We start from the raw sequence: 21,310 nt of genomic DNA, 5'->3' as shown, positions 1-21,310 counted from the left end.
GATTCTGGATGAGCTCAAAAAAATCTTCAAAAACCAATTAAGAGAGGCAGAGGAAAAGTGGGAAAGAGAAACAAAAGTGATGCAAGGAGAATCAGGCCAATTAAAAAAGGAAAACCAAAAACTGAAATAGGAAAATTAGGCCTTAAAAAATAGAATTTATCAACTAGAAACTAATTATTTCATGAGAAACCAAGAAATTTAAATCAGAATCAAAGAAATGAAAAAAAAAAAACAGAGGAAAAATTAGTCTCGAGTAGGGAGAGGTAAAGTGACTTCCTCAAAGTCACATAGCCAGTATGTTTCAGAGGTGTGATCTGAATTCAGGTCTTTACAGCTCCAAGGTCAGCTCTCTATCCACTATGACATACTACCTCTTCTGTTGTGAAAAGTAAAGTGATTATTATAGGTTAGATTTTCTCCTTTTATACAAACTGAAGGCTCTGCAAAGCTAGAAGGGAGTGGGGAATCAGGTTCAAGAGACCAGATTAAAAAATATATAATAACAATAATACAATATTTGTGAACATATATACAAAATACTTTACACACATTATTTCTTTTGAAACTCAACAATCCTGGAGCTACAAAAGGTACTATTCTCATTTCGTTGTTTTTCAGCCATTATTCAGTCATGTCTGACTCTTGGTGAGCCCATTTTGGGTTTTCTTGGCAATGATATTGGAGTGGTTTGCCATCTCTTGCTCCAGCTCATTGACAGATGAGGAAACTGAGGTAAACAGGATTGAGTGACTTGCCCAGAGTCAGACAGCTAGTATGTATCTAAGGCCAAATTTGAACTCAGGAAGGAAGAGTCTTCCTGACTCCAGGACTGGTGCTCTGTCCACTATACTACTTAACTGTCCAATTAGCATTTTATAAGTAAAGAAACTAAGGCTCAGAGAATCAAAGTGACTTGCCTATGTTCATATTAACTGTTGGAGGCAGGATGCTGCTGCTGCTGCTACTGACAATACTATTTGTCCAAAAAAGAACCAGTCAAGGCACAATGGTGTGTTAAAATTGGTCACTTTGTCCTATTTTTAAATGTATATATTCTAAAACCCAATTTAATTAGCAGAGGACAGGTTTATCCCTTTTTAGAAACTGGAAAACACTTTTTTTGGCCCTGGGAAGTTGGAATTAGGAAATCACACTTGAGAGATTATATCAATGAACCAGCTAAAATAGTGAAATGGCCTTATAGTACCAACATGGCACAGAGTAGAGGTTAACAAATTGTATTGTACTAAGCCTTAGGCAGAGGTTGCCTGCCAGTCTCCATTATGGATTTGGACCCTATAGGTCGGCAAAGGCTAGTTCAAATCTCAGAGGAAATGAAACAAAGGAAAGCCTAGATGGTAAAAACTCAAGAAGGAGACACACATACACACACACACACACACACACACACACACACACACACACACACACACACAATTCGGTTCAAGCCAGAGGAGAATATAATAATTGCTAGACTCTCCACTAGCTTGGTCAGAGAACAACATTACAAAGCCAATACTTGTCTGTTTATGGAATATAAGTAAAAGATCCAAGAATGCTAAAATGGTAGATGCAGAACAAACTTTAGGGGACAGCAAGACAGCTCAGTGGATTGAAAGCCAGGCCTGTAAGGGGAGATCCTAGGTTTGAATCTGACTGAAGGCACTTCCTAGCTATGTGATCCTGGTCAAGTCATTTAATCCCCATTGCCTAATGCTTACTGCTCTTCTGCCTTGGAACCAGTACACAATGTTGACCCTAAGATGGAAAGGAAGGAAGGAACGAACGAACGAACGAATGAACGAACGAACGAACGAACGAACGAAGATTAGTTATTTAAAATGGAAGTTACTAAATGCCATACTCCTTCCTCTTTGGTGGCCCTAACTTCCAGAGAGCCCCTTTCCCTTGTCTTCTTTTCCATCCTACTCTACAAGGGCCTCCCTATTAGCAGCCTTGTAGGTCTCTACACACAGGGGTTAGGATCTTGAGAAATCTCTCCTCTATCATTAGTCACTGTTTCCAGGTAATAGGATCCTCCATCTGAAGCCAGAAGAGATCTCAGATACCATGCAATCTAGCCCCCTCATTTTACAGATAAGGGAAGGGAAGAAAAAGGAAAATCACATTTATTATTATAATCCAGGCACTGGATTAAATGCATTATACAAATAATATCTCAGACTTCCGGGTAAACATGGTGGCAATCTAGACACGAATTGCTTCCTCCTCTCTCCCATGCCGAACGAAACAGACTACCTCAAAAGAGCATAAAAATCATCTTTGGAAGATTGGAGGGACTCTCCAGCAGCCCACAGCAACAAAGGTACATGGGGTTTGAATATTCCCACACTATAAGAGGGAGAGAAAGCTCACTGCCAAGTGTGAGCTGAGCTGAGCTGCCCTCCTCCATCCCACCTACGGAACCGGAGTAGGGACCAGCACACTCACCAGAAATATCCCTCAGAGGGGTTTCACTGGAGAGCTCACAGAGCACGTAGACCACAGGGGCTCCTGCAAACTGAGAATGCTGTGGAGGCTCTAGAAATGGCCTGAGGCAAAATCTCCTCTGCTCCTCGCTGTAGTGGAGGGCACGCCAGGGTCCTCGGGAACTGACAAGGACTACCAGGGAAAGACCCCTCGAAGCAGTTTTACAGGGGAAGCCTGCGCACACAGGAGAGAAGAGACCACAGACTGTGTGGGCAGGCACACTAACAAACTTCAGAGGCTGGGAAGAATCAGCCTAAGGCAAAAACATCAAAATCCGCCCACCTCATCCAGATTCCTAAATGAAAAGGAAAGGGAAAACCACCAAAGGGATGGCTCAGAGTGCCCAAGATCAACTCTCCAAAAAGAAAGGGAAAAAAGTGACTATTGAAAACTTTTACAGAGGGAAAACGCAGGCTACAGATGAAAAAGAGGATGAAATGCAAACAAAATCAAAACATGCCCCCCAAAATGGAAATTATCCACAAGCTCTGGAAGAACTCAAAATGGAGCTTATCCAAAAGATGGAAACCTTCTAACTAGAAAAATTGGAACAAATTCAGAAAGAGGTCTTCAGCCTGACAGACAAAAACTCACAATTGGAGAAACAGCTGGAAGCCTCTAACAGAAGGGAAGATCAAACTGAAAAGCAAAACCAGTCCTTAAAGACCAGAATTAAGCAACTGGAAGACAGTGAGCTTGCAAAAAGCAAGAATTAATAAAGCAAAGTCAAAAAATTAATGAATTAGAAGAAAACATAAAATATCTCATTGACAAGGTGACAGATCAGGAAAACAGAGGAAGGAGAGACAATTTGAGAATCATTGGTCTACCTGAAAAACCAGAGATTAACAAAAACATAAATGCCATACTACAAGAAATCATCTAAGAGAATTTCCCTGATGTTCTCAAATAAGGGGGCAAAATAGAAATCTAAAGAGTTCATAGAACACCCTCTATACTAAATCCCCAAAAGACAACCCCCAGGAATGTAATCACCAAATTCAAGAGCTTCCAAGCTAAGTAGAAAATATTACAAGAAGTTAGGAAGAGAAACTTCAGATACAGAGGCTCGTCAATAAGGATCACACAAGACCTAGCAGTGAACATGCTAAGAGACCATAAAGCCTGGAACACGATATTCAGAAAGACAAGAGAAATGGGTCTTCAACCAAGAATCAGCTACCCATCAAAACTGACTATATACTTCCAGGGGAAAGTATGGGCATTCGACAAAATTCGACAAAAAAAAAAAAGATTTCCAAATATTCATAAAGAAAAGACCAGAACTCAGTGGAAAGTTTGACATCCAAACACAAAGAGCAAGAGAAACATGAAAAGGTAAATATGAAAGAAAGGGAAAAGGAGAAAAGTGCTTTTTTCCCTCTTTTATTCAAACTCTCTTCTATAAGGGCCACAATTAGATCAAATTATATATACTAACATATGAGGGAAATATTATGTGCAACTTTCAAAAATTGTATGCATTAATAGAGTAATCAGAAGAATCACTCATAGGGAAAGATTGGGGCATTAACATGATATGGAGAGGGGGAGATAGAAAAAAAAATGAATGGGGGAATCAATGATGGTACTAAGATATACTTGAAGAAATAGAAATAAATTAAATAGAACAATCTTTGTCATGCAAAAATACACAAGGGAAGGGGAGGGGAAGAATTCTCTTATAAGAAGGAGAGGAAAAGAGTGCTAATTGGTATTACTTAAACCTTACTCTCAGTTAAACCAACTCTGAGAGGGAAGAACAGCTAGATCCATTGGGATCTTGAATTCTATCTTATCCAACAGGGTAAGGGAGAAGGGAAAACCAAGGGAGGTAGGGGGGGAGGGGACACAAAAAGGGAGGGAAGGAGAGGGGGGAGGGGAAGGGAACAAAAAGGGAGGGGCTAGAAATGGAAGCACAACAAGGGAGGGGACTAGCGGGACTGATTTAAAATAAACCACAGGTTTAAAAGGTAATAGCAAAAGAAGAAAGGTCAGAATTAGGGGAGGATATCAAAATGCTGGGGAATTCACAAATGACAATCATAACATTGAACATGAATGGGATGAACTCACCCATAAAACATAGACAAATAGCAGAATGGATTAGAATCCAAAACCCTATTGTAATGGTGGTATTGTAATGGAGCTGCTATTTGAGCCAAATCGTTTTGGGCAGGGTGGGTCAGGGGATCTGATAATGATGGGGGATGGAGAGATAAATCACTCCTATTGTGGGATGTTTTTAACTCCCTTTCAATGTTTTGCAGGAAAGTTTTTATCTCTCCCCATTTTTCCTCCCTAACTTCATCCAGGGAAGTTTTTATCTCTCCCCATTTTTTCTCCCTAACTTCATCCCATTCCACCAATTGTTGACAAATAAAAGTATTTTTTTCTGTAATTTGTTGTTCAATAAAAGTATTTTGGTCCTTAATTCATTGATCAGTAACAGCATTTTGTTCCTTAATTCGTTGATCAGTAACAGTATTTTGTTCCTTAATTTGCTGATCAATAAAAGTGTGTAGTTCCTTAATTCGTCGATCAGTAACAGTATTTTGTTCCTTAATTTGTTTAGTAATAGAAGGAACAAGGGAGTGTTCTCTCTTAGAGTTTAGGTATATTATTACAAGTACAACAATTACAATCCGAAGGAAGATGAATGTAAGGGTCACCAAGAGGTTTATAGTTTCTGAAAAAAAACCATCCTACAGGAACACCTACTAAAAATCCAATGGACTTGGTTATTGAACTTATAAGCCAGTTTCAAAGCAGGTCATGCACTGGTTGGAACCACATTTTCCTTCTTTAAGTCAATGACTAAGTTGCCTGTAACTTTTTTTTTGTCAATAGGTGGATCCCTTTAGTCTACAACCCTGTACAGGCTAAGGGCCTATTCTGTTGTAAATTCTCCTTATTAAGCTTCTGGGAGGGGTCACAAAAGCTTTATGTGGGAAGGCAGAAGCTATGAAAAGGCTGATTAGGAGTGAATAGGCTGTAAACAAAGGGTAGAGTTAAAACTCCTTCTTTTACAAAGTGTGTATATGGGAGGGTCCCAGCAATCTTCTTTAGCCCTCAGGCTAAAACTGCTAGGACCATGTGCTATCTTCCTTGAGCAAAGCCCACTTAAAATTTTAAGACTAGAAATGCCAGGAAAACAGGAAAATGGGTTTTAAGGTAGCTCCCTAGCTGTATTCAGCTGTTTTTTTTTTTTGCAGGCTAGTTGTGAGGTTCCTCGTTGCTAATCAGTTGAGTAGGTAAGCCTGGCCTGCCTCTCAATCCACTGAGCCACCTCCTTAACATAAAGGGAGGAGGAAATGAGAGACAAAGGGGAGGAAAAAAACCTGAGGAGAAAAGAGAAGAGAGGAAAGGTGTTTTATACTTACCTGTTCTGGCAGCTGTGTCTTTAAGCCAACGTATTTGGTAAAAGGACTGATGGAGTGAAGAGGAAGTGGGGGTGAGGGCAAGAAAATTCAGGAAATTTATTGAGGTTCGAGAAACCTTCGAAGCACTAAAGCAGGGCCAAGAGCCAGAGGGGGTAGTCGGGGTGGGACCTCTCCCAGGTGATCAGTATTGAATCAAGAAGGAAAAAGATCAGAAGATTGAGATATTTCTTTTTTCCCGAAGTGCTTATGCCAACTGTAATGGTGAAAATTTCACTTTTTTAAGATTGTTGTAATATTGAACAATGGCTGCCAAGGAATTTACTTATGAAATTCCTAAAATGAAACACTCAAGTCAGAATGGAGTTTATGGAGGTTTAATCACAATGGGAGTAGGGAAAGGAGAGGGAGAGAAGGAGAGAGGAGAAAAGGGAAAGTGGCTACTCAACCTCTGACCAAGGCAGAGGGAGTTTTAAGCCCAAAGGGCCAAGGTGGAAAGAATCAGTCCTTAACTCATGTGACCAATCTGAAGGAAAGCTATCTGCGGGCGTCCTCCCTGTCCAAGCTTCTAACACCAACTCGTGTCTCACTCTCTCCACAGGAAGTGAGCGAATTCCAGAGGCTGTTCCCTACCTCACTTCCTATGCCTCACAAGTGCCAATGGTTGGCTCTAGCTTGGCTTAGGACAGCCCAGGTGGGCAGTTAGTTATTTCTGATTTGTCATTGATTAGCACATGCCCATGTAGTGTGGGTGTGCACAAATTTTTGGTGCTATACCAAGATGGAGACTTTTAAAATTCATACTATCATATGTTGTCTTCAGGAAACACACATGAGGCAGGTAGAAACTCACAAGGTTAGAATTAAAGGATGGAGTAAGACCTTATGGGCCTCAACTGACAGAAAGAAGGCAGGAATAGCAATCATGATATGACAAAGCCATCGCAAAAATAGACCTGATTAAAAGGGATAGGGAAGGTAAATACATCCTGATAAAAGGGAGTATAGACAACGAGGAAATATCACTAATCAACATGTATGCACCAAATGGTATAGCACCCAAATTTCTAATGGAGAAACTAGGAGAATTGAAGGAGGAAATAGATAATAAAACTATACTAGTGGGAGACCTGAACCAACCACTATCAAATTTAGATAAATCAAATAAATAAATAAAAAAATAAGAGATAAAAGAGATGAATGAAATCTTAGAAAAATTAGAGCTGATAGATATATGGAGAAAAATAAATAGGGACAAAAAGGAATACACCTTCTTTTCAGCAGAACATGGCACATTCACAAAGATTGACCATATACTAGATCATAAAAACATGGCATACAAATGTAGAAAAGCAGAAATAATTAATGCAACCTTTTCAGATCATAAGGCAATAAAAATAATGATCAGTAAGGGTATGTGGAGAGCAAAATAAAAAATCAATTGGAAATTAAATAATATAATGCTCCAAAATCAGTTAGAGAACAAATCATAGAAACAATTAATAATTTCATTGAAGAAAATGACAATGGTGAGACATCCTTTCAAACCCTATGGGATGCAGTCAAAGCACTACTCAGAGGAAAATTCATATCCCTAGTGCATATATTAACAAAGTGGGGAGGGCAGAGATCAATGAATTGGACATGCAAATCAAAAAACTTCAAAGCAAACAAATTAAAAACCCCCAGAAGAAAACCAAATTAGAAATCCTAAAAATTAAGGGAGAGATTAATAAAATTGAAAGTGATAGAACTATTGAACTAATAAATAAGACAAGAAGCTAGTACTTTGAAAACAAACAAAATAGCGAAGGTACTGGTCAATCTAAGTATCATAGATGAAAAGGGGAACCTTACCTTCAACTAAGAGGAAATTAAGGCAATCATTAAAAACTTCTTTGCCCAATTATATGGAAATAAATATGCCAATCTAGGAGATATGGATGAATACTTACAAAAATATAAATTGCCTAGACTAACAGAAGAAGAAATAGAATTCTTAAATAATCCCATATCAGAAAAAGAAATCCAACAGGCCATTAAAGAACGTCCTAAGAAAAAATCCCCAGGGCCTGATGGACTCACTAGTGAATTCTATCAAACATTCAAAGAACAGCTAATCTCAATACTGTACAAACTATTTGACATAATAAGCGAAGAGGGAGTGCTACCAAACTCCTTTTATGACACAAATATGGTACTGATTCCAAAGCCAGGTAGATCAAAAACGAAGAAAGAAAACTACAGTCCAATCTCCCTAATGAACATAGATGCAAAAATCTTAAACAGGATACTAGCAAAAATGACTTCAGCAAGTGATCAGGAGGGTCATTCACTATGATCAAGTAGGATTCACACCAGGAATGCAGGGCTGGTTCAATATTAGGAAAACCATCCACATAATTGACCATATCAACAAGCAAACCAACAAAAACCACATGATTATCTCAATAGATGCAGGAAAAGTCTTTGATAAAATACAAAACCCATTCCTATTAAAAACACTAGAAAGCATAGGAATAGAAGGGTCTTTCCTAAAAATAATAAACAGTATATATCTAAAAACATCAGCTAACATCATCTGCAATGGGGATAAACTAGATGCATTCCCAATAAAATCAGGAGTGAAACAAGGATGCCCATTATAACCTCTATTATTTAACATTGTACTAGAAACACTAGCAGTAGCAATTAGAGAAGAAAAAGAAATTGAAGGCATTGAAATAGGCAATGAGGAGACCAAGTTATCACTCTTTGCGGATGATATGATGGTCTACTTAAAGAATCCTAGAGAATCAACAAAAAAGCTAGTGGAAATAATCAACAACTTTAGCAAAGTTGCAGGATACAAAATAAACCCACATAAGTCATCAGCATTCCTATATATTTCCAACAAATCTCAGCAGCAAGAATTAGAAAGAGAAATCCCATTCAAAATCACCTTAGACAAAATAAAATACTTAGAAATCTATCTCCCAAGATAAACACAGGAACTATATGAACACAACCACAAAACACTCTCCACACAATTAAAACTAGACCTGAGCAATTGGAAAAACATCAACTGCTCATGGGTAGGATGAGCCAATATAATAAAAATGAACATCCTACCCAAACTTATCTATCTATTTAGTGCCATACCCATTGAACTTCCAAAAAAATTTTACTGAATTAGAAAAAACCATAACAAAGTTCATTTGGAAGAACAATGGATCAAGGATATCCAGGGAAATAATGAAAAAAATACAAAGGAAGGTGGCCTTGAAGTCCCAGATATCAAACTATACTATAAAGCAGTGGTCATCAAAATAATTTGGTACTGGCTAAGAGACAGAAAGGAGGATCAGTGGAATAGACTTGGGGTAAGTGACCTCAGCAAGACAGTCTATGACAAACCCAAAGACCCCAGCTTTTGGGACAAAAACCTACTATTTGACAAAAACTGCTGGGAAAACTGGAAAACAGTGTGGGAGAGATAAGGTCTGGATCAACATCTCATACCCTACACCAAGATAAACTCAGAATGGGTGAATGACTTGAACATAAAGAAGGAAACTATAAGTAAATTAGGTGAACACAGAATCGTATACATGTCAGAGTTTAAAACCAAGCAAGACATAGAGTCACAAAATGTAAAATAAATAATTTTGATTACATCAAATTCAAAAGGTTTTATACAAACAAAACCAATGTAATTAAAATGAAAAGGGAAGCAACAAATTGGGAAACAATCTTCATAACAAAAACCTCTGACAAATGTCTCAATTACTCAAATTTATAAACAGCTAAAGCAATTGTACAAAAAATTAAGCCATTCTCCAGTTGATAAATGGACAAGGGCCATGAATAGGCAGTTTTCAGCCAAAGAAATCAAAACTATTAATAAGCACATGAAAAAGTGTTCTAAATCTCTGATAATCAGAGAGATGCAAATCAAAACAACCCTGAGATATCACTTGACACCTAGCAGATTGGCTAACATGACAGTGAAGAAAAGTAATGAATGCTGGAGGGGATATGGCAAAGTTGGGACATTAATGCATTGCTAATGGAGTTGTGAATTGATCCAACCATTCTGGAGGGCAGTTTGGAACTATGCCCAAAGGGTGATAAAAGACTGTCTGCCCTTTGATCCAGCCATAGCACTGCTGGGTTTGTACCCCAAAGAGATAATAAGGAAAAAGACTTGTACAAAAATATTCATAGCTGCGCTCTTTGTGGTGGCAAAAAAACTGGAAAATGAGGGGATGCCCTTCAATTGGGGAATGGCTGAACAAATTGTGGTATATGTTGGTGATGGAATACTATTGTGCTAAAAGGAATAATAAAATGGAGGAATTCCACAGAGACTGTAATGACCTCCAGGAAGTGATGCAGAGCAAAAGGAGCAGAACCAGGAAATCATTATACACAGAGACTGATACAATGTGGTACAATCGAAAGTAATGGACTTCTCCATTAGTCTCAATGGAATGTCCCTGAACAACCTGCAGGGATCAAGGAGAAAAAAAACACTACCCACAAGCAGAGGATAAATGGTGGGAGTAAAAACACCGAGGAAGGACAACAGCTAGACTATAGGGGTGGAGGGGATATGATCGAGGAGAGACTCTGAATGAACACCCTACTATGGAAACTAATAGCAGGGAAATGGGCTCGAGTTGAGGACGCATGTGACACCCAGGGGAATCACGCATCACCAATGGGAGGGGTGGGGGAAGGGGGGAGGGGAAAAAAAAAGGTGAGCTTTGTTTCTAATGAATAATGTTTGAAAATGACCAAATAAAATAATGTTTAAAAAACAAAATAAAACAAATAATATCTCATTTGATCCTTACAACAATGCTATATATTATGATGATGATCCTCATCCTACAGTTGAAGAAACTGAGGCAAGCAGAGTTTTTTTTATTTTCTCAGAGACTAATATATAGAAGATATCAGAGAGAGGATTTGAAACCAGGTTCCCTGATTCCAGAGTTGATGATCTTTTCACTGAATCATGATCCTTTTGCCTTAACAGGTTGATCTAAGGAAGATTTCATATTGCTTGCCTTGAGTCCCAGTATTGCCAGAAACAGCTCTGCCTGGTTAGTCACCTCACTGGTGTAAGCCTAAGTTGTCTCATCTATAAAATGAAGGGGTTGGGTTATATAAGGCTCCTTCTAGCTCTAAAATCCAATTATTTCATGAAAATGTAAGAAAGATTCTTGAAAATAGAAATTATTTTATTCTTTATGTTTGTATCCCTAGCACCTGGCACAGTGCCTGACACATAGTGGACACTTGTGAAATACTTGATTGCTTGATTGATTAATTATGAGCCTGTCAAAGAATCCTATGGTCCTGGAGTGTACTAATAACTACAATGCACATTGCATCCTGTACACAGAAGGATGGAAACATTCAGACAGAAATGGTTTAGTTGCTAAGAAACAACCTTCGATATCAATAGAAGATCTTTACTTGAGTCAAAGGAAAATGGAAATATTGCCTCCAGCTTGATGGAGGCTGGGTAGGGAAGGATCTGGGGGTCTAATAAGGGCAACTAGCCATCAAAAGGGTTCATAACTTGTAGGCACATGTATCTGGTGCCAAATAACTTGGCAGGGCTCCTATCTGAGGCCTTGAAGGCTTATAAAAGTGGGGTGTCAAGCCTTACTAGCCCCATGGAGCTTAGGATGAGTGCTTCCATACCAAAAGGAAGAATGCTCAACTTCTTAGAAATTGATTCCTATTTCTTAGCATTTTGCTTTTAAGATTTATCTCTTATTATTCTATCCCTTCTTGTTTATTTTTCTCATTCTCCAAGTGGCACAGTGGACAGAGAGTTCATCTAAGAATCAGGAAGACTTAAATTCAATGTCTGCCTTCTATACTTACTAGCCATGTGATCCCGAGTAAGTCACTTAACCTCTACCTGCCTCATTTTCCTCATCTATAAAATGGAGATAATAATAGCATCCACCTCCCAGGGTTGTCATAAAGATAAAAGGAGATAATATCTGTAAAGTGTTTTGCAAACCTTAATGAGCTATGTAAATGTTAACTATTATTAATACTTATGTTGTTTGTCCTTTTTCAAGGAGGACTAATGACATCATGGGGTGATGGTTTGTGCAATAATTGGATTTAAGTGAGACAAAGTCACAATAAATCATCAGCCTCACTTTCTCTTTCAGAATCATTCAAGTCCAAAGGTAAAACAAAAGTCAGGTTGACTGGTGATGGCTAAGATGCAGTGGATGACCTTGGTGTTGTTGATGTCTGCCCAAGCTCTAAGCATTCCATAGTGCTTGCTTCTTGGTCTTTGGAACAGCTTGTTCTCATCTATCCCTTTCTGCTGGGAGAAACCTTCACATGCTTGGGGTAGACATCCCCCTATCTCACTGACAGGAGTTGCTGAGAAAATCCCATGGTCCACGGGATCACAAAGAGTTGGGCATGACTAACAACTAATACCTTACATTTAACAGCTTTCTGTAGCACTCTAAAGTTTAAAAAGTGTTTTATGAGATAATAATTACAAAGTACTTAGATCAAGGCATGAAACATAGCAAGTATGATATAAATCTTAACTATTAATACTGATATTATTAGCAAAATGCTTTATCTTATTTTGGCCTCCTAGAAATCCTATAAAGCGTTATTATGCCCATTTTACAGATGGAAACAGAGGTTTAGAAAGGTTGAACCATTTAGTTATGTTAGTTTAGTTAGTTTGAATTAACTATTTAGTTAGTTTAGTTATGGTCACACATCTCATAAGTAGTAATGTTATAATCTAAACCCTGGTGTCCACTATTATATTTTTTATTTTTTAATATTTATTTACTTATTTATTAAAAATTACAGTAGTAACACATTTCTTTACAAGTTTTCCTAAGTTATATGTGTGAGGATGGGATTGACTCTTTCCTTGTCTATTTTTAAATTAATCAACCAAAGCTTGAACACCCCTACTTGGCACTAGGTGAGGCAGTTTGCAAGCCAATTAGAGAACTCCACCCTTTCAACTCAATCACTCAGAAATTTGTGAATCCTTTGATAAGAGTTTATACCCTCATAGGATGAGAGGTGGAACCTACAAACACTGCCCCCCTGGACAGTGTTAAATAAATTAAAAGACTGCAATTGGTCCCCATAAAGTGGAGGAAGGGACAAGAAGGGACATAAAAAAGGACTATAAAAGATGATGAACTTCCTGTCCAAGAGGTCTTCATCCTGAATTTTCGGGTTGAAGGAGCTTGGATGGGACTGTTCTTCTCCCTTTGGATCTTCTCCTTGTGAGTGAAAAGCTGACCTTCCTTTCCTGGCTTCTGGAGAGATTAGTTCCAAAGAGGCCTCCCCTTCTTGGAGGAGGCCAATCAACACCAAGTCCTCTGGCTGAGGGGTTAATGAGCCCTTTGTGGGTTGAGCGGGGACCAGAGCAACATTTAGGGTGATAAGCTAGACTTCTTACTTCACGATCTCTTTCATTTCCCTACTTTCACTCTCTCTACCTTTTTTGTAAATAAAAGCTGCTAAAAGTCATTTTGACTTGGACTGTATTAATTTTAAAATTGGCGACCACATTATTATCTTAAAATTCTCATATATTTTAGTCAAATCCTTAATTAAATTCCTTACATTTTATGGAAATTATTTCCCTCGCTTCTTCCCTTCTCCCTCCTGGTGCTGTTGGGCACTTTGATCTGGGTTACACATGTGTTATCATGTAAAATATGTTTCCATATTGTTCATTTTTGTGAGTAGCTGGTATCCATTACATCCAATATAATTTTAGATAGCTCAGTGCCACAGGTTCTTCCCTAGAACAGAGGGGAGGGGTGCTCTTTTGCCCTCAGCTGCACACAGTTCAGGCCCCTTAGTTTCATTCATAATTTACAAATAGGATCATCTAAGCCTAGCATCAAAACCAGAGTGGAAAGACAGGGAGTCTTCACTTCACCAGTGGCATCCTTGTTGGTATTATGTCAGGCCATTAGGGGGAGCTCTATTCCAGAGGAATGTGTTCAAGGGGTAGAAAGAGGGGAGAAGGCTGGAGAGTGTCTAGGAAGACCCTGAAAAAAAGGGGGAAAACCCAACCTGGGGCTCAGTGGAAGAGTTTGTTCTTTGTGACTGCAGGTTTTGAAGAGAGCACTCAACGACAAGACAAGTTGCTTTTTGCTGCAAAGGATTTCTCTCACCAGAACTGATCTGATACAAGCCAATTAATGAAAGATTATCTGTTGCGATCACTCCTAGATGAGGTCTGTAAATTACTCTTGTCTTAAGTGCTCAGAAAATGAAGGTAATAGAGTAGGGATGCCACTCCTGTTCCAGCGGGAGCCGCTCCCTGACCCAGGTGTTCAAGGCTGCAGCTGATGAAATGTCAGAGTCCGCTCTGCTAGCTAACAGAGATCTGCGGGGTGAAGTCAAAGGATTTCGTTTCCAGTCCCAGTCTGTGTGGCCTCTGGGCCTTAGCTTCTTCGTATATAGAATCAGAAGATCTCACAGAATCACAGAATTCGTGAGATGGAAGGCGTCTCAGTAGCCATCCAGCCCAATCCATAACTGAACAAGACTCCCCTCTAGAACATCCCCAGAAACGGGCATCCCAATCTTTGTTTAAAGACTCCTGAGAACAGGAAAACCTGCTGCCTCCAGAGACAGTCTCTTCCACTTTCAGATAGGTCTAGTTAGCAGGAGGGAAGCTAGGGGGTGCAGCAGGTAGAATGTCTAACCTGGAGTCAGGAAGAGCCAAGTTCAAATAAAATGTCCTATACTTAGTGGCTCCCTGTCACCTCCGTTTCTACATCTGTAAAATGGGCTGAAGAAGGAAATGGCAAACCACTCTAGTGGCCAAGAAAACTCCAAATGCGGTCACAAAGAGGTGTACATGATGAAACAATGTTAGCAGGAAATTTTTCTGACATCAAGATTAAATTTTCCTCTTTGCTACTTCCACTCATTGTTACCAGCTTTGCCTTCTGGGGCTAAATAGAGCAAGTCTAATCCACCTTCCAAATGACTGCTCTTCACATACTTATGTAACCCTGGTCCCTCTTGCCTGAAGGCGGGGTATGCTATATCTCATTCCTCCCTCCGAGTTCTTCAGCACCCTTCAGGGGGTTGGAGGTGTCTAGGGTCTCTGCCAATGGCTCCAGTGCCCACTGATGATATTCCTGAAAGTTTAGGGCGGTAGCCCCATGTATCCAAGTATTCCATTCAGCCACTTAATAGTTAGATTTGCTTCTACAAAGGAGTATTCATTTCAAAAGATATAATCACAAATACGCAAACAAATTAGCCTAGTTCCTATAGAGTATGTAATCCTAGATCCACATTCAGAGCCTTTCCCAGGTATTCTGGCTTCTCCAGGCTTCCCTGCCAAGCTCATTGGAGATACTGTCATACCTTCACTCTTAGTTCCAAAGCCTCTCTGTCTCAAACTGCCAGGTCTGATGGGAGATCACTGTAAGCTCCCAGTACCCAGGACATATAATATAGAACAGAGACACTAGGCCTATTCTCTGAGCCAAGGTAAAAGAAAGCAGAGCAGGAGTCAACTAGGTAGCTCAGTGGACTGAGTTCCAGAGATGGGAGGTTCTGGCTTCAAATTTGGCCTCTGATATTTCCTAGAGGTGTTACCATGGGCAGGTCATTTAGCCCCATTGCCTTGCCCTTACCACTCTTCTGTCTTGGAATCAATACACAGTATTTTGTAAGAAGAAAGAAAGAGAGAAAGAGAGAGAGAAAGAGAGAAAGAGAGAAAGAGAGAAAGAGAGAAAGAGAGAAAGAGAGAAAGAAAGAAAGAAAGAAAGAAAGAAAGAAAGAAAGAAAGAAAGAAAGAAAGAAAGAAAGAAAGAAAGAAAGAAAGAAAGAAAGAGACAAAGAAAGAGAGACAAAGAAAGAAAGAAAGAAAGAAAGAAAGAAAGAAAGAAAGAAAGAAAGAAAGAAAGAAAGAAAGAAAGAAAGAAAGAAAGAAAGAAAAAGAAAGAAAAAGAAAGAGAGATAGAGAAAGATAGAAAGAAAGAAAGAATCCCTTTTCTCTGTTCAGTTCATACTATGGGCCTTTAGATCAGGCTGGGACACAACAGGACAGAGGATGCAGGAAAAAGAGAAAGACTGCCACAGTCTGGCCGGTTTTCAAGATGCAGCCCGTTCCAGCTACGCAGGTGATCAAAGGCATAGGAAAACACGATAGGCAATTTGAGAATGTCCAGGACAAACCCCTTTCACTTAAAAACCACTACAGAGCCCCTCTGAATCTTTGGGACTCCGGCATTCTAATCCCTGGGACACTTTTCCTTCTGCATAGAAGGCTTCTATCCTTCCTCCATTTGCCCAATTCCTGTCTTTCTCTTCAAAGTCCAGTTCCTATATCACCTCCAAGAAGACTTCTTGGTACACACCCCACTCTAAAATGGATGTGGTCACAGAGTACATCTGGGGCTGCTTTCCCATTAATCTTTGTGTCGTCTCATCTTTCCTACTAGACTATGAGTTCCTACAGGACAGGGAGTGCGTACAGTCTTCTTTTATGCCGCAGGTGTGTCTAGCCCAAACCTGGATCTTAAATATTTGTTGCATAATTGAATGAAGCCCGCATTACTTTGTTACAGATGCCAGCTAAGATAACCAACCGCACCTCTCCGTGGCAGCCACCAGATGTCGCCCTGAGAGACCACAGCAGCTTCTATTCCGCTCCGAGCCCGGTTAGAGACAAGCGTGGGGGCGGAACAGCTGCAACCCCGATGTCAAAACAGAGTTCTATTTAGGAATGTGAAACCTTGTCCCTGCCCTTATTTCCCGCCAGGATCCTTGGTTAGTTCCCTGCCGTTTATAAATGAAGTCGCTTCTCCCTTCCCTCCCCACCCTGCTGGGATCCCGCCCCTCTAATGTTACTTTCTTTGTCCTACTTGACATCCGAGCAGTATCCCTACCTCCGCGAGAGCCTTGACGGGAAGAGAGCGCAAGGCGAGTCAGAAGACTGGCTTCGAACCCAACTTTGCCATTACCAGCTAGGTAATCCAGAGCAAGAAACGTAACCAGGATTGATCACTGAGGTTCCTGCCAGTTCTGAGAGTCACCTTCTTTATCTGAAAAATTAGGAAAACCAAACTCTTGTTACTTCTTCCCGGAAGTGGCAGGGAAGAAAATGCTTTATGAGTTATAAAGTGTTTTATTATAAGTGAATTGTTATTAATATCAATGTTGCTTTTTTTTTTGGCAATGAAATTTGTGTCCCCAAGAGAGACAGCAGACTAAATTTGCTAGGAAAGAGCATCAGGGGATTTAGAATCAAAGATTTACACCTAAAGGGAGCTCCATGGTTCAAGCTTCTTATTTTGGGGATGAAGAAAGTGAAGAATAACAAAATCCCTATAAATAATAAAATAATGAGAACTGGAAAGTGGCTTCCCCAGGGTCATTCAAGTGATAAATGGTAGAGTCAGGATCTGAACTCAGGTCCTAGAATTCAAAATTCAATACACTTTCCATAGTATAGAATTGATGGATCAAATGTTATCCCTTCCTACTCCTAGCTTCCCATTCTAACACTTTTACCACTGATAAAAATGTCTATGAATGTCCTGGATGGGAGAATCTCTGAAATCCAGAGAGATTCTTATGAGTTTGAGTTCCCAAGACCAATATGGGCTTCTTATTAATATCCTTATTCTAATATTTTAAGGGTTTGAAAAGTTATTGTTAAAAGGGATAGAAAAGACTGCAGAAGACAAAATAGACAATTTTGATTACATGAAACTGAAGAGTTTTGCACAAACATATTAGTGAAAAATAAGAAAAATAATTATCTGAGGAAAATATAATAAAATGTTCTGTTCTTTTCTGATTTACAAATATATAAGGAATTGTTACAAAGATGAAAGAGTTTTTTTCCATAGACAAATTCTTCAAAGATGAGATCAGTAGTTTCTCAATAGAAGAGATACAAGTTATCAACAACTATGAGAAAAAAATTAGCCAAGTAAGTATTAATAAGAGAAATATATCACAAAACATCTCTGAGCTTGAAAAGGTCATATGCATCAAATTGGCAGAGATGAAAGGAGAATGACAATTATTGGAGGGGATGCTGAAAAACAGACAGACTTTTTGGTGGACCTGTGAATGCTCCAACCATTCTGGAAAGCAATTTGGAATTATAACCCCAAAGTCACTAAAATGTGTACATTCTTTTATTCACTAATACCACTACTAGGCATATAGCCCAAAGATATCAAAGGTGAAAGCCCTGTGCATGCAAAAATATTTACAGCAGTACTTTCTATTATAAAAAAAAAAATCTGAAAACAAAGTAATCATTGATTGGAGAATGGCTGAACACATAATGGTGTATGAATGTAAGGAAATATTGTGTCCCACAAAATTATGAAATGAATATGTGAAGATGGGATTAACTCTCCCCTATTTATTCTTTATATTTTAGCCACCAGGAATGTATACACCCCCACTTAATCCTTAAGGGGGGGGTTGTCTAAGACCCACATGTGCTATCAAGTGACAAATCAAAAACAACTGACTGCCCCCTGGGCAGTCTGAAGCAAAGTTAAAACCACCTTTGGTCCACATAAAAGTGGACCAAAGGCACAGGAAGTGACGCAGATAACTGTCTTTAATTATGGTGGTAACTTCCTGTGAAAGGTTCTTCTCCTTTGAATTTGTCCTTGGAGGAGCTCAGGCTTGAGATTTCAGACTGCTTCCCTTTGGACTGACACATGGGTGAATGAAAAAGACTGACTCCCTTTTCTTGGCATTTCTGGAGGCACTAGCCTCCAGTGAGGCCCCTCATCTTAGAGGAGGCCTTGTGGTTAGATGCCTTATTTAATTAATCCTCTGTGTCCCCCTTTGCTGGGTCCTCTGAAGCCCTGCCTGATTGGGACTGGGCTAAAATAGTTACCCCCCCCTCTCATTTTCCTTACTTTCACTCTCTCTATTTGTAAATAAACTACCATAAAAGTCATTCTGACTTGAATAATTCATTTGGAATTAAGTAATTAATTCCTGGCAACCTTACTCTTAAATATTCAGTCCAACCATAATTTTACCCCTTACAGGCAGAACCAAAGAAATTTGGAAGGACTTGCATGAATTGATGCAGAATGAAGTGAGAATGAGAGCAATTGCCATGACTCTGCAATACTGTCAAGGGAAACAGCTTTGAAAGCCTTGGAAACCTCTGATCAATGCAATGACCTAATGTGTTACCAAAAGACTAATGATAGATCATGCTTCCCACCTCTTGGCAGAAGTACAGAATGACCATCAGCCATACAATGATCCAAGACAACACCCGAAGGACTCGTGATGAAAAAATTCTATCCGCTGCCAGAGAAAGGACTAATGGTGTCTCAATACAGATGGAAGAATACCAACTCTGCCCCACTCTCACCCCAAGTAGGGCCTTCATCTCCACCAATAAAAAAAGAGAATTTAGGACAGTTTACAGAAATATCATCTCATTGGATTTACACAACTTCCCTGTTATCTTTTCTGTTTTATTGTTGCAGAAAGGGATTGAGTGACTCACAAGAATCATAGCTGGTAAGTATGTAAAGCAGGAGTGGAACTCAGGTCTTTTGACTCCAAGCCCTTGGTCTATCTGCTATGCCATTTAATGTATTTTTGCTTGCCTAGTATATACTAAGCACTTAACAAATGCTTGATATTGGGGTAGTTAGATGGCTCAGTAGAGTAAGAGCCAGGCTTAGAGACAGGAGGTCCTGGATTCAAGTGTGACCCCAAACACTTCCTAGCTATGTGACTCTGGACAAGTCACCTAACCCCAGTTGTCTAGCCTTTACTGGTCTTCTATCTTAGAACTGATACTTAGCAGTAGGTAAGGATTTTTTTTAAAATTAAAAACAAATAAGTAAATGCTTGTTGTTGTGATCCCAAATGTGATTCATCACTTAATTCTGAGCAGCAATTCTTTAGGATGTCTTACGGTTTACGGTTTCAGCCTTCCTCCAGGGTCAAGGAGGGAGCAGAAATAGGATGAACTCTGGAAATCCTGCTTAATGGCTGGGCATTAATAATTAATAATGACCAGAATGGTCAATCTCCAGAGTACTGAGTATACTAGTGCCACTAAATCACCAACCCTTCTTCCAGTCCTTCCTTCACAGTCAAAATCCAGGGAATGAACCCTCACAAAGATGCAACGTGGTAACTCCTTCTAAAGGTGCTGAAACTTGACTCTTGTTCCAAATTTGCTGTCCTAGGCAAATAGGCAGGGGTGCTTTTTTTTTTACAGTCTTCATCGACAAATTAAATTTCTTATTCCAACTTCAGAAGAATTCTCTATGGTCTCTGAAGGAATTTTAGCAATGTCTTTTCATTTGGGTCCCCAGGGCCAAATGGTCAAGTCTCAAAACAGCCAGTGTTACTTTTTTCTTTTTCTTTTCTTCTTCTTTTTTTAAATAAAAACCCTTACCTTCTGTCTTAGAATCAATACTGCTAAGAAGTGCTTGAGGCCACCAGACCTTGTAGGACCTCCTGGCTCTAGGCCTGGCTCTCAATCCACTGAGCTACCCTGCTGCCCCCAGATGTTACATTTTCATATGCCATCCCTCATTTACAGATGAAAATCACAACTCTCTCCAAATAACAATGTTTTGCAAATTCATAGAACAAGGAATAGTTCACAAAGTTCCCCAACTAAGCCAACGAAATAAGAAGCATTTTACAAAATTTGCCAAATATCTCTGCTTGCTTAGTCTCATAGGACCTGTATCAATCGGCAAGAAAAAAAGAACATTGACAAAGAAAAACTTGTTTTCATCTTGAACAGAAACACCGTCCACATTGAGCTTTCCAGGCCATGTAGAGCTCTCCCACATGGATTTGGGACCTGGAAATGATTTAGCATTGACCCGATTTCTTCAGTGCATTAAAGCTATCCAATCAGGGTCTTAGGTGGGGCATTGATCTCCACCAGTGAGGAGAAAGTCCCATACAAAAGGGCTTTGGCACTTGGGGTGGATGTACTTCCAGCACATAGTATAGTACCTGGCATACATAGGAGGCATTTTTTAAATGCAAAATATTTCGGAAGCTCACAGACACATACACACATCTTCTCATGTGGTTCAGTGGAGACAGCAGTGAGCTTTCACTTAGAGGACCTGAATTCAAATCTCAACTCTGCCACTTAATATCTGTATGAACCTGGGTTTAACTTCCCTAGATTTGTTTCCTCATCTGTAAGTGAGTTGTACTAGGTGATTTTTTTTTGCTTTATTTCTTTGCTTCCATCTCTAAATCTATTACCCTATGGTACCTAAAATTCTTCTGACATAACCAAAACTTTTTATTTGCAATTAGAAATGAGGATTATTTTTGCTTTTGGGAGAGGTAACACTAAGGGAGAAGGGCATTTGGCTGGAAATTAGGGAGACCTAGGTTCAAGTTCTGGCCCTATGAGCTTA

At 39.4% G+C, this 21,310-nt stretch overlaps 1 protein-coding gene across 1 annotated transcript in view; it reads right to left on the bottom strand.

Annotated features, from left to right (window-relative positions):
- Nucleotides 1-16,910, bottom strand: part of MGST2 (microsomal glutathione S-transferase 2) — a gene marked incomplete at its 5' end in the record, with an annotated part of 71,828 nt that extends 54,918 nt beyond the window's left edge. Inside the window, one exon of the mRNA XM_016423207.2 lies at nt 16,799-16,910. Within this exon, the coding sequence (XP_016278693.2) occupies nt 16,799-16,910 (112 nt within the window). The remainder of the gene's footprint in view (nt 1-16,798) is intronic.
- Between the last annotated feature and the right edge of the window lie 4,400 nt (nt 16,911-21,310).

This window comes from Monodelphis domestica, chromosome 6 (assembly GCF_027887165.1).
Source record: "Monodelphis domestica isolate mMonDom1 chromosome 6, mMonDom1.pri, whole genome shotgun sequence".
NCBI classification, from domain to species: domain Eukaryota; kingdom Metazoa; phylum Chordata; class Mammalia; order Didelphimorphia; family Didelphidae; genus Monodelphis; species Monodelphis domestica.
This window is presented reverse-complemented; position numbering and strand designations above follow the sequence as displayed.